The 26,466-nt window shown below is 40.4% G+C and overlaps 2 protein-coding genes across 5 annotated transcripts in view; both read left to right on the forward strand.

Moving 5' to 3' along the window:
- dachc (dachshund c) overlaps positions 1-10,535 on the forward strand; it is a 24,215-nt gene extending 13,680 nt beyond the window's left edge. Inside the window, exons 4-11 of one of the 4 annotated variants that reach the window (XM_087177084.1) lie at positions 1,365-1,543; positions 3,255-3,375; positions 3,498-3,632; positions 6,174-6,370; positions 7,031-7,181; positions 8,213-8,341; positions 8,537-8,647; positions 9,956-10,535. In XM_087177084.1, the coding sequence (XP_087033210.1) occupies positions 1,365-1,543; positions 3,255-3,375; positions 3,498-3,632; positions 6,174-6,370; positions 7,031-7,181; positions 8,213-8,341; positions 8,537-8,647; positions 9,956-9,993 (1,061 nt within the window). In that variant the 3' untranslated portion in view covers positions 9,994-10,535. The remainder of the gene's footprint in view (positions 1-1,364; positions 1,544-3,254; positions 3,376-3,497; positions 3,633-6,173; positions 6,371-7,030; positions 7,182-8,212; positions 8,342-8,536; positions 8,648-9,955) is intronic. The other 3 variants (XM_023418026.2, XM_087177086.1, XM_087177085.1) reach the window with 3 other exon arrangements.
- Positions 10,536-14,307: 3,772 nt separating this feature from the next.
- ubac2 (UBA domain containing 2) lies at positions 14,308-21,581 on the forward strand. Its single transcript, XM_023418131.2, has 10 exons — positions 14,308-14,480; positions 14,888-15,012; positions 15,784-15,903; positions 16,314-16,420; positions 17,041-17,164; positions 17,268-17,315; positions 17,882-17,990; positions 18,970-19,112; positions 19,325-19,471; positions 19,755-21,581. Exons 1-10 carry the CDS (start codon positions 14,450-14,452, stop codon positions 19,860-19,862), a joined length of 1,062 nt encoding a protein of 353 aa, XP_023273899.1. The 5' UTR covers positions 14,308-14,449; the 3' UTR covers positions 19,863-21,581.
- The last annotated feature ends 4,885 nt before the right edge of the window (positions 21,582-26,466 follow it).

The raw sequence follows: 26,466 nt of genomic DNA on the forward strand, positions 1-26,466 counted from the left end.
GGGGTGTGTCTCTAACCAAGGCTTAATATTTGGAGTTGGCTGCTAGTTGATTGTCGGAGCATCTGGTTATTTAGCTCCATTCAGACAGATCTTTTGTTTGGATTGGTTTCTGCTCTGGGCAAGTGAGGGACTAATCTGCCAAATGCACAAAGCACTGCACATATGTCCAGCGAGGCCGACTCATAAAGTCAACGCCTCACTCTTTATTTCTTAGTTTGCCTTTTCTTTTCTTTTCCTTTCTTCCTCTTTTTCTTTCTTTTTCCTCTTTCTTTCCTTTCCCTCCTTTATTTGTTCTATTTCATCTCTCCTCTTTGGATAGCCTTTTTTTGTTTCCATGCACTCGTTCTATTATTTGTGACAATTGTGCGGAATAGAGTCCAAGATTTTTTCCTTTGTGTTTATAATTACCCAGCGTGCATTGCTGGCCCAGCACCAGGACTGCCATCAGCTTCTTTTGTTCCACTTCCTCCCTGTGTTTCTTTTGTTTTTGTTTTTCCTATTATTAAATGATAAATATTTATGTCATTCTCTCCCCCCCCATGAATAGAGGGACTGCAACAACCCACTAGGGTGCTGTTGAGAGGAAGGATTTTCTTTAAAGATAGTGGATGCTTGTCTTAAAGAGGAGTGCGATTGGCCAAGATAATAAGAGTTTGGTCTGAAAACGTGTTGGATTATCGTCAAGAACGCCAGGGAATTTAAAGAAAGTTTGCCAGTTTTTCTTAACTCCAGAGAGGCTGGATTTGTGTGTTTGCAGGTGACACTCATGAAAAGGATTTAAAGCTTCACAACAACATCTTGAAGCCATCACTGTCTATACATCTTTGTTTGTGTTGTATAATGAGCAGGACAAGTGTCTCTCGGTCCTGTCTCCTTTTACTTCAGTCACTTTTTTATCTATTCTCCTAGTGCGCTCATCTTTTTCCACACTCTACATCTCTAAACCCTTGACACGCACATGTACATGTATTTTTGAGTCATGCTGTAGAAGCAGAGCAGTCATCCAGGTAATATTGATATCACCGAGGAATGATATCGGTGTCCAGTTTCAGTCCTGTCATCACAGAACCAGAGGTGCTGTGGGCTTTCAGTTCAGTACACACCATAGGCCTGAGATGAGGGAGGCCTTTAAGTTGTGATGCATAAATGCAACTGAAGCAAAAATGAAAAAAGAGAGAGACGAAACCTGTTTCATGTTGGGTGCATGTATAGAGCAGCTTTGATGGCCTTTAAACAGAGCTGCTGGTCTGACCTTTACCATATAAAAATAACGGACTCTTACTGTACTTCACTGTGCTCTCTCTCTCTCACTCTCCTTCAATACTTACCTATTTCATTCTATTTTGTTCTATTCTTCCCCCCAGTTCTGGATCAGTTGCCCTTCATGATGATGTCACATCCTCTGATCCCTGCAAGCCTGGCGCCAGCCTCCGTTTCCATGGCGATGGGCCAGATGAACCGATTGAGCACACTAGCCAGCATGGCCAACGTGGCGCAACTTCACGCCAACCCCCCTGCTAGGGCTCCCACCTCCGTCATTAAGGTGAACACTGTGGCCCATCAGCTCCGTAGATCTGACAACCAGCCAGTAATTGTCTGAGTCCATGCAACACTTGGGACCTTTAAGTTAAATCAGAGTTTTAATCACACAGAAGCGTTGTTCAAAATTAGATATTCAGAAAAACAAATCTACAACTTTCTTTTAACATCCAAAGGCATATTTGTTATCCCTTACAATTCAAGATGAATTAATCTTTTAATCGTTTACATGCAGAATTTCCATCCATGGTTATGACTAAAACAAATTGCCCGGTAATTGTCCGCTGGTGGATATCCATGTTCTGGATCACAACCAGAATGTAATCAGTTGTTCCTTGGTTTATGGCCAATCCCATATCTATTTATAATTTTTGAGATATCCTGCTTACAGACAGAAACTGTGACCTTCTTAGCCTTGATCACTTTGTTTAAAAACATTATCAGTGGGTTCACTCTTAAGAATAATTAAAGGAGCTTTGGAATGATATATTTCCAAAAAATGCATGCTGTAGACGTCACTCCTCACAAAGTGCTATATCACATCATGTCCTCATCAGTAACAGGAAGTAATGTCTCCGGTCATAATTTTAACGATGGAGACCATTGTTTTTCAAACATTGGGCTGAGTCCAAAGGTGGTTTACAAGGCTTATTGAAATGAGCACCACATTTTTCTTTAAGCAACAAAGAATACATATTACATTTCCCGGCCTTTCGATGTCCTCAAGAACAAAATTCAACATCTGTTTTACCATATAAAAATTATGTCATAAAATTATAGAGAGACAAACAACAAGACAGGTAAAGCAAAAGAGCTAGGCCTATAGTTAAAGCTAGATGACAAGATAGCCACAGGTTAGCCTTAGCTTGAACTAGCTAAATGTACTTCTTTTTTTACTCTTCTTTCTGTGTAGTTGAAAAATGTCCATTTTGATGGTGATGGTGATGTTGGTAATTTGGTTTGTTATCCACCATAACTAAATGAGACAGTAGCAGCTAAATTCAGTTGTGATAACAAAGAAATTTATTTCAGCTAACTAGCGTAGCTTAGCAGAGTAGCAGTAACTGCTTTTTGACTTTAAAGTGGAATTTACACAATTTTCAAATCACAACCTTTAAATTACATATTTAAATGTATTAAATGGTTAATTCTCAAAAATAATAACAAGTGTAATAAGTGTAACATCCCGCCTCTGTTCCACCTGCTTCTGAAACGCATTTCTTTCATTGCTTTCATTTCTTTCATCAGATTTTGTAATAAAAAAGGTTAAAGAAAAAAATTAAGATTCATTTTCTATATTCCAAGAAAACTGCCTATCCACTACAGCAACTGCTGTGATAAAGTGAAATCTTTATGGTTTTGTAGTTGTAATCTCTATTGTTTAAAAATGTGTATTGCATTCGCTCATCTCTGCTCATGGACTTGCCTCTTCTGTTGAGTTGGGACATTTAACCCACAAACATCTAGGCCTTATGGGGAATGGTTTTCCTGAAAGGCTGCTACTTTTATTATATTTATTAGTTTGTTTTTTTTTTCAAAAACTATTATTCCTGTGTAGACCTATGAATCCAGCTACACGACATACTGTGTAGAGAGGGTATAGGCAGAGTTACAAATGTCAATGGGATTTTGAATGAGGTTTTCCTACTCCTGGAACAGAACCTGGAAGTTATGGTTCCACTTTGGCTCTCTTTAATCATTTTTGTTGTTCATAGGAACGAATGCGTGATAGCCCATCACCCTCTCCCTCATTGGAGGAAGGTCAGATGTCATCCAATCACAGCAGCAGCGTGTCGAGTTCACCGTCTCACACAGAACGCACTGCAGAAACCACACGTATGTACTTACCTAAGTCATCTACCCTCGGCAAGGCAGTGCTAAAAATTAAGGATGCTTCAGTTATAGCAATGCCTGTGATTAATTTATGGTCTCTTTGACTTCTGATATCTTCTCTCTAGACCCGCTGCATGACGGCCTGTCATCAAGTCACAGTGTGTTGGGACATTCCCCTGGCATGGTGCAGGGGTCCAGAGAGGCAGATGTGACTCCAGTGGAATACAGCAAGGAGAGCAAGAGGAGCCACACTGACAGAGGTAAGATACACTATTATGTTTGTATAACTTGGGTCAGTATTGGTTCTTGTTTGCTCTCTTAAAAAAAAAAAAAAAATTTATGTAATTTTTTAATTTTTTAATATAATTTTCATCTTGTTTTAAAAGTATGAGTTATTACACAAATTTATTGACTGACAGTGTCAACTTGACTTCAAAGGTCAATTTTTTTTCTGAGAATTTCTTGTAACAGTCATTAATCATTTAATGATTATTAATCAGTAATGATAATTTCTCAGACAAATCAATTGCCTTTGTACAAAGTCTGTCAATACAGTTTCCATCCAATCCATCTATCTATGTCATCATTTACACTGTGGATTTAAACATTTGGCACATGGCAACAGTGCGATAGTTTATTTAACACAGTTTATTTACAAGAGAAAGGGTTTCTAACAGTTTGACAAGAGAGAAATATCTCAGTAACAGGTCGATGAGGATTCACTGTCTCACCCCCCCTCCCTCCCTCCTCTTCTCCTCCTCCCCCTCTCCTCTTCGCTGTTGGTGGCCTCCCTGGCTTCCCGCAGAGAGCAAAGACAAATAATTCTGCAAAACAGGGCTCCATTAGACCAGGAAGCGGTGTTACATTAGCGAGCCATTTGCCGGGCCGCGGCCTAACGAGCCAGGCGGCCTCCCGTGCTCTCAGCTGGACCTCATCTGCATAACGACTGCCTCCCTGTCGTTAGGGCCTGCGTTGCCACGGCGCTGCAACGTCAGTTGTTTGGTTCTCTCTGTCAGGGAGGTTTGCATTAGCTTAATGAGGACTGCTCAAGGACAAACAGTCAGCAGAAATCTACAGCGAGAGCGAGAGAGCGGGACAGAAACTGAGAGTTTGTATGGGTGTGCACGCGCCTGTGTAAATGTATTCTAATACTGAATCACATTATTCAGTAATCGAATCTAAAAATCACAAAGGCCTCCCAGGTAAGGTTTCAGATGCTGTCAGGTATCTGTGAATATATTGACAAAACAGTGATGGCACCAACAACGTGAATGCCATGCATCACACATCACATTTATGCAATTGATTTTCAATTGATTTTTCTGCATGCAAATGAAACACATGTACATTTGCTGGATTGCAGGCTTTTGTATTTGACCTACAACATCACAGGATAGGTTTATCATGGATTGAACAGAGTTTCAAAGAGCACTTCAGCGCTGTCATTCTGTCAATCCACTGCATGATAATCTCTGAGTGTGTGTGTGTATGCGAGTCAGTTTTGGCTGTGTGTGCTGTTTCAGTGGTCTTTGAACAACGTATCCATGCAGCAAAGATCAGAGGCCATCTCTGACACCTCACTCCCATTAACCAAACATCAGCAGATTTTATTCTCTCTCTGTCTCTCTCTTTCTCTCCCTCCCTCCCTCCCGTTCTCTTCCGCTGACTGGCAGTCTTCACGTGGTGAAGTTCATTAGCCCTGGGGACGGGTGGGAGAGGAATAAGAGAGGGGGAAAAAGAGAGATGAAGTTGGGAGAAAAGAGAAAAACAGACAGTGACCTTGGTTAGGGAGATGGGTAAATGATCAAACGAGCTGGCAGCTGTGTGTATGTGTGTGTGTATTTATGCCAAACGTGTGTGTGAGTGTGAGGTAAAGTAGGCGTAAAACAGTAACTCAATAAAGGATCAGTCACATCCAAGGAGCCTGGGGAGCCCACGCTGCTGACTGCGCACTTCACCGGCTACGAGTGTGTGTCTGTGTGTGTGTGTGTGTGTGTGTGTGTGTGTCTGTATGTGAGCCACAGGAGTGTAGTTGGATGCCCTCCGCTGAGCTCGCCAGCACCTGCTAATTACCTTTCTCTACAGAGCAATGCTTTTAGCAAGAAAGAGGGAGAAAGAGGAGGGGGGGGTATTGCTTCTCATCTGTGAAACACCTTGAATGTGACAGTTGCCAAGACGTGTGGTCGAGGCGGAGTAGGGGAGGTGGGTGGATTTGGAGCAGAAGATGCTGTGGTCAGCTAAGTGAAGAAAACACTGTCATTTGTCACAGACAGAGAAAAGTGCCAAATATCACATTGCACGTTCACACTCGTCTCTGCTCCAATAACCGCCCGACTCCCAGGACGTCTTCGTCCTCACTGGCTCAGATGACAGTAAACGTATAAAGTGAGCAACTGCCTGATGTGAAGGGGGGGAAGAAATGCAGAAAATGGCTAATCTTCATCTCCCTCAGTGTCACGAATCGGGAACACGCAGTTCTCAGCTTTACAAACAGATGGTCATCCATAATGCAGCTTCTTAGCTGTTTTATGGGAGATGTCAAGCTGTGATGCATTATCAATAGGCAGAGTGCCATCTAATAAAGGGTAACCACATTTTCAAAACCCCAAACCAGGACTTCTGTGTTTATGTACATGCACTTGCACAAACAGTAATTAGTGTAAACACCTATTTGCCGATGGGCTTGACAAGAAATTAAGTAAATGTATTAGTAGGTATATGTAGTTTATGCATTACAAATTGTTACTTATTATTGTATTAGCCTTACTGACTCTGCATCAAAATGTCTCTTTGCCTTCCAGATAACAGCTCCTTGGCCACTCAGACAACCAGGGAGAGCTGTGATAGACAAGTCTACCAGAAACCCCCGTCAGGCAGGGAGGGCTGTGATAGGGTATCTTATCCTGCGGGACAGAAGCTCCCAGCAGGTCTCCACCACACTCCCTTCATCTTCCCCGAAGGCTTGTCCTCCATAGAGACACTGCTCACGAACATCCAGGTGAGGCTCTGCCGTGGCTTTATTATTATTATTATTATTATACTCTGAGATGAATAGGAAGGGAGATGAGCCACTCTTTGGGATTTCCTGAAATGGTAAATAGCAGACGAGGCAGACATTTAAGATATGCAGTAATTGGGATGGGCGTGTGTTGACCTGCTTCTCAGATTTTATATGTCTTTGTTATGACAGAGTCACCGTGAAAGCACTCACTGGTTTGGTTTTCACAGGACAAAAAAATCATGGTTTTAATCTCATCTGACCCCGATGTGATGGTTGTTCCATTTTTAGCATGGAGTTAAAAGATCAGCAATGATTTCATGAGGGAAAATTTTTTTTCTGTATTTTTTTCTTTTCTTTACCTGAGTAAACCCAGGAATTGCCTGAGGAAGAGCCTAATTCATTGCGATCTTTTTACTTTTACATGCTTTTTTTTTTCTTTTTTTTTTTAAATTAACTGCGGCTCATGTTAAATGATCTTAATCTTGAAAAGTGCCTTTGTTGAAGTGCCTTTAAAAGAGGGATATTTACGTAAGATTATGTGATTAGGTGAAGTAAGGATTCTCTCTGGTGCATTTTTAAATGCTTGGAGAAAACAGACATGTCTCCTGGCTTTTGTTCAGTGTGTAACCTGTTGATGTGTGCCTGTATGTCTTCAAGCAGGGTCTGCTGAGGGTTGCCATAGAAAACGCCCGGGCGCAGGAGAAGCAGGACCAGCTGGAGAGGACGGAGCTGAAGATGGAGCTGGTACGAGAGAGGGAGCTCAGAGAGACCTTGGAGCGACAGCTGAGCATCGAACAGAAAAACAGAGGTAGATCACATTAAGTATCACATACACACATACAGTATCTGCACATTTTTTCTGTGGAAGTTTTTCTAGTTGGCAAATATTTTACTACCTTATTGAGACTCCATTCAAAACTGTCAGTTTTAACTTCCCTCTCATGAATTTATAAACACTTGCAAGGTGTTGATTTTTACATCCAAACACCGACAATTCTGCTGTGCAGCAAAACCACGTTGGTTTAATCCACTTCTAAGCTGACAGGATGTCCGATAACTTTAAAATCAGATCAGGAAGTGAGGACACCTACTGTATATTACCCACTTAAAGCATCTGCAGAGGTGAATTAGACTGAGGTTGGCAGTATACTACAAACCAAATCGAGTTTGGCATGTTCACAAAAGCTGTCATATACAGCGCAGTGAGAGCAAATGCCAGTCAAGGACACTTTCCTTGAAAAGGTCACACCAGATGGAGATGTTTTGGTGGGAGGTGAAATTAAATATTTGACCCAAAACAGCCAGCCACACGATATTGTTGACCTGTTGCAGACGGCAATGTATGGGGACGAAGTAAAATAGGCATTTGATCAGTCAGACCAGCAGTGATGCCTGAGTTTTGTCACAAACCTGTCAAACAACCTCTGTAAACACATTTGATCTCACTGCATATCGGCCTCATTTACCGACTATTAATATCTCATTCACACCACAGTAACAACTCGCAAGTTCACAATACCGTCAAAAGTCCCTCCCGAAGAAGACCACGGAGAAATATGATAAACAACTTCATACAACAATAGATATAAATTAAGTCATGTATTGAAATATTAGAGGCAAATAAATATTTGAAACATCTGAATCATTTAATTGCAAAGCATATTTACTTTTAAATGTGTATTTTTCTGACATCTGTTGTCATTTGTTGTTGTTGTTCTTCTTCTTCTTCTTTTCTTCTTCTTCTTCTTCTTCTTCTTCTTCTTCTTCTTCTTCCTCTTCCTCTTCCTCTGCCTGTTCCTCTTTCTGTTCCTCTGCCTCTTCCTCTTCTCCTCTATTTAGTTCTGATCCAGAAGCGCCTGAAGAAGGAAAAGAGAAGTAAGAGGAGACTACAGGAGGCTTTGGAGGAGGAGGTCAAACTCCGTGATCAGGCAGAGCACAGCCTGCTGCACACTGCCAACACGCACACAGGTACAGGCACCCGAGATTTCTTATAGATATCATGTATCATATTTCTGTTTCGATTCATAATTGGGCCTAAAGTTTTTGTAGCCAGCGTAATCCTCATTTTCATATTAAATGTCACCAAGTCGTCAGTGCAACATAGCCTTGACTGTTCATTAGCCTCTAATTAAGTGTCCTTATTAATTAATGACCGAACTACAGGCCATCAATCATCAGCAGCCCCTCCTCACACAGAATCTTTGACCCAGGACGTGGATGGGAGCAACCACGATGACAACAGGCTGGACACCAAGGCAACAGTACAAGGTACAGGTGTGGAGATAATAAATACGTCTTCATATTCTGATCAGTGAAATGTTGTAGTCGTGGAGAGAAAGGACTGAAGTAGAAAAGCTGCTGTCACTGCTAAAACATTCTGTCACCAAACAACAACTTCAAGGAAATTAAGACAAACAACCCTATTACAGACTTATGAAAATTCAGATCATTTTTTTTTATTTACGTGCCATGCTGTTACCTTAAGACACTAAATTAAGGTTTTTTTAAGCTGTTCAATCTGAAACTAGTGATGTTAGCTGATTGAGTCTGTGATCTTTTAAAAAACAAACAAAAAAACAAAGGCATGTGTAACAGTATTAGTAAAGGCACTGCACCAAGTGTGTGGGAATTACATTCGACTACTCATTAGTAGTCGAAACCTGACTGTCATGCTTACTAAAACAAGCCATTTCGATGTAAGAATTGTGAAATAAACAGTGATATACCTGCTGCTGGGGATTTATTTAGCTCCTATCAACTGAGCTCGGACGACAGATTTCATTATTTCACCTACTCACTGCTTTTGATGCTTAACTGACCAGTCTACTGGAAGGGTTTTCAAAGGTTTCACAGGGAGACCACTCCTGAGAAATTGAACAAAATTAAATGAAGCATGAGGCAGTTCGCTGGGGCTACCGTTTTAATGGAGACAGGCGTTTAATATATTTATTTTGCCAACATTATTGTCTTCGCAGGGATAGATTAATGAGAAAATCCCACATGTAACATCTTAAACAGACAGAAAAAGAAATGGCCGTGATCTCTAGCCCGGCCTCATCAAAAGAGTGCATGGTTCCAGCCCACCTCTGCTCCACGCCGTGCCAGGACCGCCGTACCAGACAGCGTGCTTGTTCAAAGGCAATTTTTAATTGAATGTCAGTGAAGCAAGAAGAAAACTGGCCACTAATTAACGGCTGTCTTAATTGTCCTCGTGACGAGTTTGTTTGGACATCATTTGCATAATTAACACCCAGTAATAAATCATTTAAAGGGGAATTGTCTGTCAGACAGCAGGGCAGGATGTGGTTTCTTTGTGCCAGGAAGTTTTATCACCAAAAACAGGGATCAGAGGCCGAAAAACATTTTCAACTCAGACTTACTAAATTTTTGAATTAACGATCTGGTTGTATACGACCTTCTTCAGTATTTATATAAATGATGTATTGTATACAGCATTTTTCCTCCTATAGTTACAGTCACTGGAGAATCAAATCTAATCTAATTTTACAACTTTAATAACAGTGGTTTAAATGTTTAGATTTTTTACTGCTTTATTAATCTGGATTTCTTTGTGGATTTCAGAGGGCAGAGTGTTCCTGCAGACCACTGGGATGTACTGAAGACTTTGTGGGTGGATGGATGAATGAATGGATGGAAGGATGACTGGATGGATGGATCAATGAAGTGACGAAGATTCCTCATTTATGAGAAATACAATCGACAGGCATGCTCAGTCGCACAGTGGCATCTGAGATAAACACCTCCACCTCCTCACGAGGACTCCCCTACATTTTAAGGGTGACCTTTGAACTTTCCCATTGTTCTCTTGTTTTAATTTATTCCATTTATCACCGAATCTTGGCCGTAGTGGGAACAGTACTTTATTCTGATGATGTGTTTGACTGTGTTTCTTTCAATCAAGGTTTTTAGATCCTAGATGAAGATGACCATAGTTGTTTTTTGTCAGTGCTGTTTATCTGGACACAAATGCTGAATATTACTTGTAACAGAGTTGTGTACATATATATAGTCATCATTTTTGTTATTATTATTATCAAAAAAACATAATGGCATGTTGTACAGTCAGTAAACAACTTGTATTGTGTATGTTATGCAGTAGTGCAGTTTGACAATACAAACAATACAAATCCTTTTTATTAAACTGTGTTAGTGCTTCTTTCTTTTTTTTTCCACAAGTCTTTGAATGCATCATTTGTTTAATTGTTTTTTTCATGTGAATAGTTTAATTGATTTCTCTGAAATACAGTGCACCCTTCTGAAATGTGGATTTATATTACACTTTATTGGTTCTTTTTTGTGACAAACAAAATGGCTCTGCATTCTGTGATACAGTGAACCCTTGAGATTTGTTTTTGTGTGTTCGGAGGAGGGGGAGGTCCATGTGCTTGCATGTCCATACATATATGAGGGTGTAGGGAGTGGTGTGACATTGATTTGTGCTCCATCTCCAAAAACGTGCACGTAAGTATTGACAGACAGACAGGAAGGTGCTGAGCAGGGTCACATGTAGACTGTCCTCTAGTGAAACATGTTGACGAGGCGCCGCCGCTCTGTGGCTGCTCTCATTTTTATCATGTTTTCCCCTCAGGATAGAGAAGGGTGAGAAAAGTTTAGAAGAAGAATTTGCGTCAATAAATAGTTGAGACAAGATAAGAAAGAAGAAAGAATGATGAAAAAAAAGAAACAACATTTTTGTCACATGAACATTTGTGGCTATTTTATAATCCTAGTATTGCAGGAGATGGAACAATATCTAATTAAACTAATGAATAATATCTTTTGGCGCTGGTTGAAGCAGTGTAAATATCTGGTAACATAAACCAGTTGTAGTTTAACTTGAATTTGAAAAGCTGTGCTTGTATACAAGAGATATCTGAAAGCATTAAAACTGAAGTCAGGACTGTTCTAGGCCATTAAAAGCAAAGAGTGTGTGACTGTAGACGTGTAAAACCATACCAAGTGTTCCTCAACTAATGCAGAGGGTAAAAAGGATGAATATGTAATGAATTATGTGAGGGGTCAGTGATCAAAATGTTGTTGAACATATTTGAAGCAGATAATTTCCCCTAGGAGAGACAGTAGATGGCCAGGATGCTCACTGGCAAGCAATATTAAGTTTTCCTTAGTCCTAAATAACAATGTATATTTCACATTGTTCTGAATCTGTTTGTTGTGCCAAAAAAAATCTTTGCAGTAGGCCAGATTTTGCTCATGCAACCCTGTCTAAATGTGCAGTGTGCCATTTCCTGGACACAGGCAGATAAGCTGTGATGCGGGACTAAAACAATACCGCTGTTATAAGCAATTCTTCCTGAATACAGAGTCGGTGACAAGTGAATAGCAATGATTCACGTAAATGAATGTGTGAATGAGTCATCAGCTTTTCAGATGACCACCTCAGAGGCTGTCTTGACTAAAAAGGTTTGTTACTTCATTCAGCAACACTCTACTTTCACACTCCCGTGTATCTCTCTCTCTCTCTCTCTCTCTCCCTCTCACACACATACACACACACATATCCCTCACAATTCACCGAGTAGCATTGTCCTGCTGAGAGATGTGTAATGGAAAAGATAAATGGAGGATAAAGCTAAGGTGACAGGACGGAGCACGATGTGTGTGTGTGTGTGTGTGTGTGTGTGTGTGTGTGTGTGCGCGCGCGCGCGTGTGTGTGCGCGCGTGCGTGTGTGTGCGCGCGTGCGTGTATTTGCATGTGTGTGTGTGTTTCTATGAGTGTGTGCCCGTATGTGTGTACTGCACAACAGACCAGCAAACCATCTGCTCATCTCCTCTTAATGAACAAAGCAAACAGCAGGAGTCAAGGCTGTCTCCAAATCTGGAGTCTCTTTATTGGTAAGCACACACAAACACACACACATACGCATACACACATCTCTGCGCTGTTTAATCTGATTATCTTTGATTGAGAACAGGGGCAAAGCAACCTTTTTAGACCTCACTCCTACATCAGTGACAGAGAAGGTCTGAAACACAATTAGCAAGCTGTTCCTGAGCTCTACTTTGCAGTCACATCTGACCACCGGCAGCCAAATAGACCTAATGGGTGGGAACTAACCAATGGGAACTAACACGCTACTGCATCTGTGGATGATGGGGAAATGCAACACTATTAGACAGCTGTTCGCCATATCTTTTCAAATGTATTTGGAAGTAACATAAGCACTGGATCAATTGGCTCAGGAGCAATCACAGCCAGGCATGAAGGTATACACAGTTTGATGTGAATAAATCTGGCAGCCTGTATTGTAAGACAAAGCAGGGGCTCTGCAAAGGAAGTCTGGACCTTGACAAGATATGACACTGTGTGCATAAGGCCAGAGGACCATAAGAAAAAGTCATTAAACTGGACTTTGTGCAGTCACATCCTGCTCAAGGCCCCAAGGATAATTAACACTGTGACCACTCTGTCAGAAAGCTGACCACATGGCTTCAAGACATGAAACACTCCCCACGCTGCTTGTACGTATGTATATCCAACCCATAAACACATATTACATACTGAGCAAATGGTCATAGATGACAAGGCTAAAGATCAAACATGATTAAACCAGTGCTTCAGGGCCCTTGGAAATGCCCTGTTTGCGGTGCATGAGATACTGGCAGAGTGGTATCATGGATAAGGAGACTGCCCTTCATCAGGACGATCATCTGCCTACAGCAGCTGCACTGCCGAAATGCCTGTGAGCAAGACACTAGCTGCAGGGGTGCTGCAGTCGTTAAATCAGTAGTTCGCACTGGAGTACGGACCAGAGATGACCCTGATCTCATACAAGAACAACAATTTGTCATGAAACATTTTTACAGGTTTGTTTGAAACAATTTGCCCTCCTCAATTAAAGAATATAATAGAAAATATAATCAACAAATACATTATGAAATTTAACCAGGAAAAGTGTAATTGAGATCAAAAGCTCTTAAATAAGGATGTCCTGGATAAAACAGGCAGCAGCAACCTTAACAGGGTTGCAGACATACTTATAACAATTAACAATGAAAATAAAGACTCATTAAATATCATAATAAAATAACATTCATCAAATGTTCATCACAAGTCATCAATATCAAGGGTCAAAAAGGGGCAACATGAATCGGTCAAAACATCTACCGGCCTTCAAGTCATTTAAAATTGCTTCAGATGCACCCAGAGAGACCAGCTCCCTAAGATTCAGATATTTCCAGACATTCCCTTTCTCTTTATATAGGCTACTCTGCAGCATGTAAAGTAGGCCTAATTAAAATTAGCCCAACCTTTACCAGCTGCAAGTTAAAGTGATGTTCACACTAATTCATCACTAATTATAATCTAATAATATAATATACAGTACATTGTTCTGAAATGGGCCATTCTGCGAAATTAGTATATTTTGGTGCTGACTATTGAAAAGACTTAAGTTAAATTTTAAATGCATGACATTTGCCTTTGACTGAATATTGCTACACTGTGTTATTGCTACTTTTACTTAGGCCTAAATAAAAGACCTGAGTAGGCCCTTGCACACCACTGATTAGAAGTAGTCGCTGCAGATTCATTTTTATATTTTGTTATTGTTATAATACGCATTAGTTTTTGTCCTGCACTACTTTTATTTGTAAAACATTATATACATATAATATTAATGGAATTAAACTCTTATAAACAGAAAATGGTGAACGGAAAATAGAGATGGTTTTATTATTTAGTTGCCTTCAGCAATGGATCGCATACATAACTTATCAATTCTCTGCATTTTTTGTTGGTTTGTCAATATTAGCGATCGTGTAAATTTATCAGTAAAAATATCCAGGGATCCTTATCAAGTCCTCACCACAGAACAACAGCGCCCTCCACAGGTCACGTTTCCTCTAATTTCAGCTGCCTGCGAAAAAACACTTTTTGAGCTTGTCGAGCTTCCATAGGACATTCCCCTTCCCCCTGTCTCCTTCTCATCACAGCATGGATCCTCACCCCAACTTTATTTCGGTGTTTTAGCCTTAGTTTTGCTTTGCCTTTGGATTAACGGTCTTCGCCTGGACTCCGTTACTCATCTGGACGCCATGTTTACCACCACCGGCTCTCGGGGCCTCTGTAAGTATCCGTTATCCACCGTCAAACCAACGGTAACAGCTAGCTCAGCTAACTGGTGTTAGCATTGCGCTGTCATTCATTTACTCTAGGCTATATCTCTCTCTTACAGCTGCGTTCAGTTAATAAATAACATACGCTTTGCTTTTCCATTTAGTCGGTTTATTTAGCTAATGTGCCATCGTTAAAAATAACCGAAAATTACAAAAAAAGGGGCCTGTATTTAAAATAAAGTATATAAGTATAATCAGGAAATTGTATTTACAGTATTAAAGTACTCAGAGTACGTCATATCATTATGGCATCATATCATTAGGTTATTATTACTGATACATTAATTTGTAAGCAGCATTTTGTTGCATAGCACTTAGGTAAATGTACCTATTTTCCATCACTGGTGGTCTGCACAGATAAGGCTCCTCTGTCTAAAGGCCTCCTCCTGGTTCTCAATGGGCTGACTGTGATGCTCACCCTGCTGCCACAGTACCAAGAACTGTTTGTATACAACCTACAGGCTGTCACCCACCAGCACCAGGTACATCTTCAGCATCTGTCTGTGTGTTAGCATGTGAAACAACAACCAGTATTTCTAAATAATGTGTATGTGTCCCTGGGTGCCATGTTCCTCTACTTTTTGTGAAACTGTCCTGGTTTAGACACCAGTAGATATAAACTTTTAAAACATGTTGATGAATGATGTATTGTTTTAAAACTGAACATCATAGTTCATTCTTGACCATTGGAATGACAACATAATTTTAACTCAAGGTCCAGGTCTTTTAGTGGATCTTTCAGCTGCATCTCATTCATCAGTGAATGAAGATATCACAGTTGTTACGATACTGACTCTTGTATCATCATGTGACCAATATAACCTAAGGAACTTTGATTACATGATAACAGGTAAAAACAATGTAATGCAGTGTGATCTACATCAGTGAAACCGATTGGGGCAGCTGTTTGTGATTACCAGATCAAAACCAGTGGCAGCATCAACTGGGAAAGGAGTCAAAAGTTCCCTACTTATGCTACATGATGCCACTTGAGCCAGTTGTATTCGCTGATGAAGGCCATGAGATGCAGTTGAAAGTTCTGAAAAAGCTATTAAAATGACCTTGACATTATACTATTTTGTCAAATTGTTTTAAAAACATTAATGTCTAGAAGTTCTTGGTGAGTCTGAGATGTGAGATAGGGCATAACATGGCATAACATTTAGGTTATGTACACTGTGTTATTCAGAAGAGGCATTATTACACCAAGTTATTCATTTGAATGTATAATTCTTCTGTCCCTCGTGCTGTAGGTGTGGAGGTTGTTGTGTGGCAGGTTGGTGTGTCTAGATGTGAAGGACTCCTTTTGTAGCAGCCTGCTCATTTACAACTTCCGAATCTTTGAAAGGAGGTTTGGCACCAGGAAGTTTGCTGTAAGTACCATATCCACTGACATTTGAATAATACAAACATAAATACACAGTACAAATTTAATAAACTTGCTCATATTCCTTGCTGAACTACATTGCCCCGAAATCTTTTTGTGGGTCGTTTCCTCTCCAGTTACATTCATAGACAAAAGCAAAACGTTAAGATCTTCTTTAACAGGATTGTAAAATTGAATATGAATCACTATGAGGTTCACCTCTGTAGCAACTTCCTCTTTTGGGGAAGGTGCTATGTAACTTCCTCATCTGGCACAAAGCAGTTCTCACTAGCTTGTTGCATAAAAGACATCTGACACTTAGTGTCACTGTGTTTGTGAAAATGTATTGAAAAGTTTGAAGACTTTCTAAGTTTGTATTGGTCTAACCATCATACGTGGTGCATATTCTAATTCCAGTCCTTCCTGTTGGGCACTTGGTGTCTGTCTGCGCTGATGGACTTCCTGCTGGCCCAGGCTTTCCAGTTCCTATTTGACTATGAAGTCGAGGAACTGCCTGCAGGACTGTGAGTAGCTCGGCCATTTTATTAACCACAACATTTGCTAAGTTTCACAAATGAATGTGCTGCATCTCGAAAAGGGAATAGCTTTTGTCACTCTTATGGCCTCTGAGGATCCTGCAATTAAAAGATAAATAGCCTTGTATTCAGTTAGGTTTATGAAGTGTTAAGACAATGTTCGAGCCATGTGTCACTTAAGTGGAAAATCTGTCTTTTTCACCTCAACATATCACCATGTAAGCCTTGGGCAGTATCCGTTTTTTCATTTCCTAATCCCCTCCCCATATTATATTTGAGGATACGGTATTTAAATGGTGGTGGACTGTGACAGCAGCATACTATCCACTGCCACAAAAGGAAGGAAGTAAAAATGGCAAATCTAACATGACCTTCCCCAGATTGCCTGAAATATTACTATTACTGCTGAATATCAATGTATTTTATATTAATGAGTGGTGAATAACTTTTCAGTGATTTGTATTAAGCGGCGTGAAACAAAATCTGATGATTACACTGACAAGTTTGATGTTCGAGTTTGAAATGTTCATATTTTTATTTCTCTCTGTGTCTCTATTCGTGCATGTCATTTCTAACCTCTGTACTTACTTACACTTCTCTTCTCACAGGCTTGCTCCAGTCTTCTCTCTTTTTGTGCCTTTCTACCTGTCAATCCCCAGGATGCCAGTCACCCAGGTCCTGGGCCACATCCACATCACCAACAAGTCTCTGGTCTACATAGTAGGCTTGCAGGTAAGCCCGTGTTCTGCTGGTGTGAGTATGTGTGTATATATTTTTCTTTGTCCTTCAGAGTTCTTGAGAATGCGTTGTTTCTTTGTCTTCTCCTCTCCCCCAGCTGTTGACTTCCAGCCCCTTCATGTGGCTTCTTGCACTCAGTGGACTGGTAAGTAGCCAAATTCTTCATTAATTCATCATTTGCTGTGTATCTAGGAAGAGAAACGATAATTAAAACACCAATAAGTGATTTATGGCTGGAGGAGGTGCAGTACGTGGGTTGTTTGTTGAGGGCTGCAGGACTCAGCACACAGGTTGTGTGTGGGCCAGAGAGTCAAAACAATGTGTTCAAGAGCAGCGCTTCTCAAACTTTTTCAGACCAAGGTCCGCTTCACCATTAAAATCAAACTCACAGACAACCTAACTCCCCAAACAGCCCCAAAACCAATACAGTAAATAGGGTCAACAATCCACTGGCCCAGCACTCCGCACGGTAGCAGGTGGCGCTATTTATTCAGCATCAAAATTATCATGCAATAATAAAAATAAAAATAATCATCACATTAATCAATAATGAAAATAATTGTTCTTTGCAGCCTTACTGAACACAGGTTTTGATATCTCTGAAATCGGATCATGTTTCCCTGCAGCACACCATGGATTACCTTGCAAAGTTTGATCTCCACACAGTAAAGCTGATATCTGTATTATATTTTCTGTGAATGTGCCTTTCAGATCTCAGGCGGGTTGTACCACTCCAATGTTCTCCGGCTACAGAAGCTCCTCTTCATACCCTCCTGGGTGTCTCGTATTGGACGGTGTATTTTGGAGCCACTCTTCTCAAGTGAGTCCAACCATTAGTAATCACAGAACACAAATCCTGTGCAAATCCTTTTCTCTGTGACCAGTGTTGCGTGGCCTGGCAGGGAGTTGTCTTTCTCTGTCTAACTGAGAAAAAAACTAATACCAATAAATAACATAACATCCATTTTAGGCATTTGAATAGTGCTATGATGCATTAATGTATGTATGCTAAATTGTATTTGTTTGTTTTTTTCATTTTCCTGTATTAAAAACTAACCTGGAGGAAAAGTAAAGTAAGGATGAAATAATGAGCTGTCTTAAAGATCTTCTCTGCTTGTAAAAGTTTTTTTTCAGATTCACTTTACCTTATGAGATTTTTGTGGCCATTTGCTATACTAACAATTAGGCTAATTAGCTAAAGTAATTCATGTTCCAAATTGAAATACGCCATTTGTCCTGTTATGGGTCAATGATGCCATCATTAAATAGTAGTATGAAAGCATACAGTATTCATTAAGAAAAGTAGTTTCTGAATGACTGAAGATGTGCTTTTTCACATGACTGCACACATTACTTTCTGCTCTGAAAACATTCACTTGAAAGGTTGTTTACATTAAACGTCATGGCTTAAACAGCTCCTCCTCTTCAATTTCTAATGTCCTACACGGTCATTTAAAGCCTTTCAGCTGTGAAAGAGTGTTTATCAGTCTCATAATAGTCTGTGCTGAACAACTTTGGCTTTCTACATTTTGTTCTGAAAGCTTGAATAGAGCCGCTGTTGACAGTAAGCTGGTTTGGTGTTTGCTATGTTTCTATGTCCAAAAGATAGGATATCATAGTGAAGGGCAGGACATAATATGACAAAATATATTTCTGCTATTATATAACAGATAAAAAAAACAGAATTTTTCTATGTCACACTATGCTGCTTTTTGCCAATTGATGTACAGCTTTTTTACACAGTGTTGCATGTTTTTTGTCTGCTTATTAATGTGTTATTAACATCTGTGGTCATCAAGGCTCCCAGCCAAGCAGTGAGACACCTCTGGGGATGGGTGCCACTCTGGACATCCAGAGGCAGCAGAAGATGGACCTGCTCGACCAACAGCTGCTGCTGGCCCAGTACAATGAGGCCAGGAGGAACACCAGACAACAGCCACAGGTAGATAAACACACAAGCATCCACTTATTGCTGCATTAATGCGCAGCCTAACTCCAATGTCAGAACTTCACTTACTTCAAGCATCAGATGCCACTCAAGAATTGTATTGAATTGCAGTTGTACCATTTGTTCAATGTCTACATATGAGCAGTGCTTGGTTGTGGCTCCATGTCTGTGTGTGTGTGTGTGTGTGTGTGTGTGTGTGTGTGCAGCCTGGGTTGTTACAGTGGACCAGGTTGTTTCCCTCCCTGAGACACAGAGGACAGAACCGACCCCCAATGCAGCCCCGCCCCCAGGCTCAGACACAACCATCCACACAGCCACCACTATTGGACAACTCTCCTGTGGCAGAGGAGCAGGTTGGTGTTCACATGTGTGTTCCTGTATATCTTTACACAAGTGCAGCTTCACACCATGAGTGCAGTATTAGTTCACTTTCTGTAATTTCCAGATATTATTTCACATATCTTATGATCTGCATGACTCAGAATCTTTATACACAGGCAGACCGCTAACAGACAGACCAAAACTGGTCTTTATAGCCCACCTACACCTGACTTTGTGTAGGGAATCCTTATGAAATATTCCCAGGTGATGCAGCTGCTGTCTCTCAGTTGTTTGGTTTTTTTTTTTGGCCCACAGGTTGCACGACTGGTGGAAATGGGCTTTTCCAGGACTGATGCCCTTGAGGCCCTCAGAGCTTCAAACAACGACATCAACATGGCAACCAACTTCCTCTTGCAACACTGAAAGAAAGAGAGCGAGCCCAGTGAGAAAAACAGAGGTGAATGAGGACACAGAGAGAAAGCAGGAAGAGAAACAACCAAAGCAGAGGAGCAAAAAGCAAAACGGAGACAAAATGTTGGAGAGAAAATGACAATGAATGATGGAGATAGGGAGAGAAGACAACAGAAATTTGTACAGATAATCTGCTGTGTCACTGCTCCCTGAAGCAGTGTTAGGCTGACCCGACCTGAACGGAGCCTGATCGCTGGCTGATTAATGAAGAAGTGTGAAACACAAAGTGGGAGACATTTGCGTCATCGCTTTCTGATGGTCATCGTAGTGTGAAACAATCATTGCTCAAGGCAGATGAGTTAGACCTCTAACTCCAAGGGGATCCCTATGAAACATATTCAGAAACCAAACAGGTCAGAGCTTTGCTCACGGTACACTTTGAACGCTTCAGAGTCTTCTGTCCAGTGGAGGACATAAAAAAGTGGGAGATTTCTTTAAAACAACTGATGCTGAAGCACACACATCAGCTGAAATTCCACACACCCTCCACATGGATACCCACTTGTAGCTGTGTGAAATAGATCTCTATAACCCACTGTCATTACTGCCATACTACTGGCTGCTGTGTAACCAACATCTTAGACCCTGATAACTGGTCAGAGATGTTAAATATGTCTCAGAAGATTAAGAAAAGGGTGCACAAGGTTTTTGAGAGAGTGTATTAGAGAACAATATGTCATCTGTCAGGTTTTTGACAAATTGTTATTTTTCACTGAGACAATAGTCTCAGTGAAAAATACCTCAATTCCTTAACCTCCTTAATTACATGAGGAGGTTCAGAGGTCATGATTACAACCTGGGAATTTGTGATTAAAGAATCCATGAACAATCTAACATACATAACAGGGTTTTATTACACAGATGTTACTTCTTTATGTTGGCAGTGTTTCATGGAAGTAGCAGGGCTCAACCCTTTCCTGCTTGAGATATTTTAACAAAGCAGTAAGCCTGATTGACAGCCGCTGCAAGAGCCACATTTCAGCGCTGAGTGGTTCGGCCCCTTTTGTAACTCTACAAGTCCACTGTCTGTAACCGACAGGGCTGTTTGGCAGGACACAGGTCAGATGGGTTATCTCAGGGTCTCTGAGGCAACTTCCTCTGTTCATGGCATTCACATTTGAGGACATTGAGTGCACACAGAGGTGCACAGTAGCTTGTCAAGGAGGTCATGTTTCACACCCTTGACTGTCTGTCTCTTTCATCATTTCATGCTCTCAGATGCATTTGCACACACTCCTCAAGGTTTTATTTATTCTGTCTTAACTGAGTTTGAGTCTTTTCTCTGACAGCACACGTGTCTGGATCTTGGCAAGTCTTAAAAGTCCGATGATATTCATTCTGCAATATCATGACAAGAAATTTATGGAGACTATGCACTGCATAGTAATTACTTTGTGTATATAAATGTGCAGACATTGTGTGGAAGAGAAGTTATATTGCAGCCACTATGTATTGATGTCAAAGAAAGATGCTAGTTTTATATTTTGTGCATAATAATATTGATAATATATGACCACTGAGATGAGTCTGTCATTTGTGTGTATGTATTTTTGAGAGTGAATATAAAATAGTTGATGGGTGTGATGAGGGAGTTGTTGCATGGACAACTTCCTGATAAACTGTAACAAATCATATTTGATCTGTGGAATAAATCAACTTGCTGACTAATAATTATTTGCATCGCACAGAAGTTATTCACGATGACGAGCCTCAAAACAAACAAACAGACAGTACTTCTGGTTAACCCTTTTATACAAATCCTTGATGGACAGCACATGAATTATAAACATGACATTTAAAGTTTTAAATTATTTTAAAGGATTAAATGACAACAAAAAAGTTAAGATGTTTTTTTTTTTTACTGAGCATGATTTATGGAGTATACTCTTAAAAATCCAGAGAAGTTTTGTTTGGGTAAATTAATTACTAACCATCACAACCTAATGCCATTCATGCAAATATTGAGTTGGCTGAGTGTTTCTTTAAGCTGTTACCCACAATCCCAAATTCTAATATTGAAAGTGGAGGAAGACATGCAAAGATCCTCTGCCCTGGAAAATGATTCTACTTTTCACTTGCAGCCATCCAGATATAATCATTCATGGATAGGATGCTATTATGTGGACAACTTTTCAAATATACCATTGCAGTGACTTATTCTAATAGCTTTCATTCGATAATATATCAGCTCCTGTCACTAAACACTGTGAGTTGTTTTTTTCTGCCATCATTACAAATTTATTATATATTATTATTATTATTATTATCATGAAATGTTGGTCAGTTCGGGCTTTTTATGTTTCTAACAAGCAACGGGTCCAAAAACAGACGCAGCTAAGCAGTCACAAGCCAAAGAGGTTTGGAACCACTGCTCTCTGAGGGACACAGTATCTTCCAGTTCCTTTTCCTAAACTCCAAAGCAGCTGACATTGTTTCAAGGGTTTCTTGTGTCATTTCCTTGTGGGTGATCTGTTACCACTCACCTGAGATGAACCTGATTTATCCGGCGGAAATCAGTGTTTATAAAACAGGAAATTTTTGCTTGTGCATTAGTCTGTAGTCTGCCTTTTCTCACTGTCTGTCAAAGAGTCATGTTAGAGAGACTTCTAGGCTTTTTAATAGAATCCAGAACAGAGATGCCTGTTGAAAAAAATATTCCTGTATGCATTAATACTACAAATTTCCTGTACCTGTACATATCTTTCTTGAACATTTTGTAGTAAGTAAAAAACGTATACATGTAAAACCAAGACAAATATCTCTCGGCAAGCTAGATGCTCATCAGGAAAGATGGAAAATGGAAGAAAAGTTAAAGGAAAAAGTATGAGAATAGTTCTGAAAGCATCCAATTAACATGGGGCACACTATGCATAATCAGTTTTACTCTACACCATGATCTTTTGCATAATAGTGTGTATGTATTACAGGAAAATGCAGTCAATATTGGGAAAAATAATAATATTAACCAAAAATTCAGTTTGAGTATATCGAAGCCTATAGAAGACCATTCAAATAAAAACAAAATTAGGCACTACAAAATAAAAGTACAACTACTCTGCAATAGAAATAACTTCTGAAAATAACGTGACCATGATTGCTAATGTTATTGTGAAAAAAAAAAAATCCACCTGTTAATGTTAAGTTTCCTCTTGTCACTAGATGGAGACATTGATTCAGGTCTATTGTGTTGCTATTGCCAGTTAGCCCTCTGCCACACCCACCCGCTTTGATTATTCCAGTGAACAGACAGCTCCAGCAGACAGTCTCGCTCCAGGATGGCTGAATATAGATGTAGAGAAATTATGCACATCCTCTGTCAAACAATTCAAAAGCATATGGTTTGCCAACTATTCACTGAAACACAAAGGACAAAATGACACTTTGAGCATGCTTTATTTTTCATCTCGCACTTGATATGTGGCACTTGAGATCTCATCTGAACTCCCACAGACACTAAAAAAAAACATGGTCTTTATTTAAGGTCTCCAGAGTTCACAGTGACACAATTCAATTCGATCTCAGCTGACGTCGAATCCAGTCAAGCGGCGCAACTTTTAATGGCTGCTGAATTGAAAAGCAGCTTAAACCAGAGTGATTAATATCTGTGTGTCTCTTTGTGTTTCAGTGTTTAATTAAAGACAATGATTGAAGAAAAAAAACGTCACTGACAACCAACCTCATTAGAGACTCTTTTGTCAAATGCCCACTTAATGTGCAGCATTAATCATGCCTCGTTTGGGGGTAATGATTTTGATTTCTCCAGCTTTGGGAGGAGGTTTTAGTCATTTTTATTTAGGGTAAATTGTGTATTGATGGGTGGTGAAACTTGTGACTTCATGTGTGAGCCAGCATTTTTTTATATTCAAACCACTGTGTAAAGATTTTGTTGCATATCCCTTTGTGCAACAGCAGTGTCAGAATGATGATGTATGTTCTGGGGGTTTCTCCTTGTCTGGCAGGGAAACCATTATCGTTTACAGTACAACTGACTGTGGCCTGCATCAGCAGTTGTGTGGGGCCATTTGTCATCTCAGGTTAGCCGTTTGTGGCTCTATTAACAAGGCCTACTGTACCGTTATACCATGACATACTGCCACTGTATAGGATCAAAGTGCTGTCTGTGTGTGTTTCTTCTCCTGCACTTCTATCCTTTTCAGAGGTTTTAAACTTTTGTTTTACTTAGGGCCAATTAACCTCTGGCCAAAGGTTAAAATATGTATTCGTTAAAGGTTAGGATAAGGGTTAGGTGATGAATGTTGAGGTAATGCTTGAAGGAATGGTTGAACTTTTTGGGAAATATACATGGGGTCATGTTTAAGGCACCATGCCAAATGCAAGCCCAGACTTCCCACTAATTTCTGTGAAAAACTTTAGGCTCTGTGGCTGCTAAATGCTCCACTCTGTTCACCAGCTAGCTGCTAGTTTTTAAATTTTTTTTCATTTAGCTGTCTGCTGCTGCTCTAAACCAGGCTGATGAGACTGAGCCAAAACAGTACAGAAATGCCAAAACAAAGTGCTGAAAGATGCTAAAATGCCCCATTCAGTTTAGGGGAAACTCCAGACTTGGGTGCTAGTTCTTTGTGGGTTTGTCTCAACAAATGACTTTAACATTACACAAAGTCATTTGTCCATTTTTAATATGATAATATTGATTAGCGGAATGTTAAGTTTAAGATCCACTACAGACTAATCTTCCATGTTTTGAAATGTACATGTCACTGTCAGTTCCAGTATTTATTCACAGATGTAATATATTAGTATTCATGTTTTAGTATGAGTGAATTACTTGCTGATGCTGTGCTGCTGGTGTGCATGTATCACTTCAAACAGCCAGAGGCCAGCACCAGCTCCAACACTGTCTCCGCTATATTCCCTCGCCAGCTCTGTTGCCATGGTGAGTGCATGCTGTTTTGTGTGGTTGCCATGGAGACCCCGTATCCCAGCCCTCCTCCTGCTCTCATCATGTTTCTGCATGATCATTTGTATGCCTCCCGTACACTAATGCTTTAAAAAAACATGAGCAGCACAGGGAAGTGCCCTCAGGGATTGCCTTCTGTAGAAACATGCCTAGGTATTCGTGGTGCTGCTTCAGTGGATGGCAAAAATACCAAAACAGCTGAATGACTTTCTCTCTGACACTCTGACTTTGCATGTTTGACAGTGAAAATGTCAGCTGTATGAGAAAAATTCAGAACAATGCCATCTCTTTTTCTTTCTCAGCAGTGAGTCCGTAGCAAGGGAAGGCAAGAATGCCAAACGCCTCCCACTGATATGGTAATAATATTCAAGCCAATGTGCCTGGATAATGACATTTGTTAGTTGAGTCCCTCTAATAGTCTGCCCATGTCTTTCACACTCACATGGTATTATACCTTTGTATGTGTACTGCATGTGTGTGTTCATTCATGTCTATTTGTATGCGCGTGTGTCTGAGTGCGCTGTGAAGCACATGTGGAAATGTTTGCATCCCATTCTCAGGGCAGAAGGCGAGCGGCAAAGGCCACTGATGTTTTCCCCTAGCCATTTTCAGAGGAACTATAGTTAATGGGGCACAACAATGTACCTGCCTTCAGGCCTTTCAAGGCTTTGGCATTTCACTTCCATTGCGTGCCGGCTCCTGTATGCCACTTGAGGTCTGTTTAGTCTGTTGTTGCTTCGGTTACATCAAAAGGAGAGCAATCTTCTTGAATCATTAGGGCTTGGCTAGGTGCACTTCAGGATTTGTCGGTTTGTTCAACCTGTTTTTCCATCTTCCAGCAATGATGACAGTTTGTTTATGGGCAACTTGTTTTTCTTTCCTTTCCCCTCCTTTTGTTTGTTGACACCCAGACCTGCCCAAGCGCATTTATAAGAAACCCACAATCCCAAAAGACACTCATTTGGAAAACAGTCATTTGCAACCCCAACATCTCCTAAAAAGCACTCTGTACTCCAAATCTCTAATCAGCATTACCACGAGGTAAGCAGCCATCGCTCTTGACCATCAACTATCCCTGACTCCAAACTTATTCCTGTCCTTGCGCCTACAAATTATGAAAGCTTTGGGAGAAGCTGTTCTTTCAGCATCAGGATCACATAAACAGCATTTAGATGTAGACAGAGGCATGATTTCCACCTCTGTTTGTTTTGAACTGACAGGGAGGAGATCCATTTGAGGTGAATCCTAAGTAACTTTAGATAAAAACAGTTGAAATAAAAATGTATGATTTAAAGACCAGATTAAAACAAAATCTGAAAAAAAAATTGGCCCCAGTCCAAGAAAGTGTCATCAGAAAAATTAACTAATGTGGCCTTTACGCTCTCTCTCTGTCCCTTCTCTTCACTCCGTTTCCTGCTCTCTCTCACACAGATGAAACTCTGATACACCACAGACACTCACAGTAAAACTTAAATGTGCAGAACGTTGACAGGAGTGGAAACAGTCGTCTTTGCTCTCTCCCTCCTCCATAAACTATACCTCGCTCTTTCCTAGCCCCTGTACAGCCCTCACTACACTGCCAGGAATCTCTCTCTGTCCTCTGACCTTTAATGAGGTTCACTTCCTCTGTAATTGTAC

The sequence above is a fragment of the Seriola lalandi genome, unplaced genomic scaffold (genome assembly GCF_002814215.2).
Source record: "Seriola lalandi dorsalis isolate HSWRI2012SDOR001 ecotype SW California unplaced genomic scaffold, Sedor1 jcf7180002054580, whole genome shotgun sequence".
Lineage (NCBI taxonomy): Eukaryota > Metazoa > Chordata > Actinopteri > Carangiformes > Carangidae > Seriola > Seriola lalandi.

Excerpts from the sequence above, each read along its gene's own strand:
- ubac2 (XM_023418131.2), top strand. The coding sequence starts at position 14,450 with ATGTTTACCACCACCGGCTCTCGGGGCCTCT. Across the intron at positions 15,013-15,783 it reads CTGTCACCCACCAGCACCAG|GTGTGGAGGTTGTTGTGTGG; the intron begins GTACATCTTCAG and ends CTCGTGCTGTAG. Across the intron at positions 16,421-17,040 it reads GAGGAACTGCCTGCAGGACT|GCTTGCTCCAGTCTTCTCTC; the intron begins GTGAGTAGCTCG and ends CTCTTCTCACAG.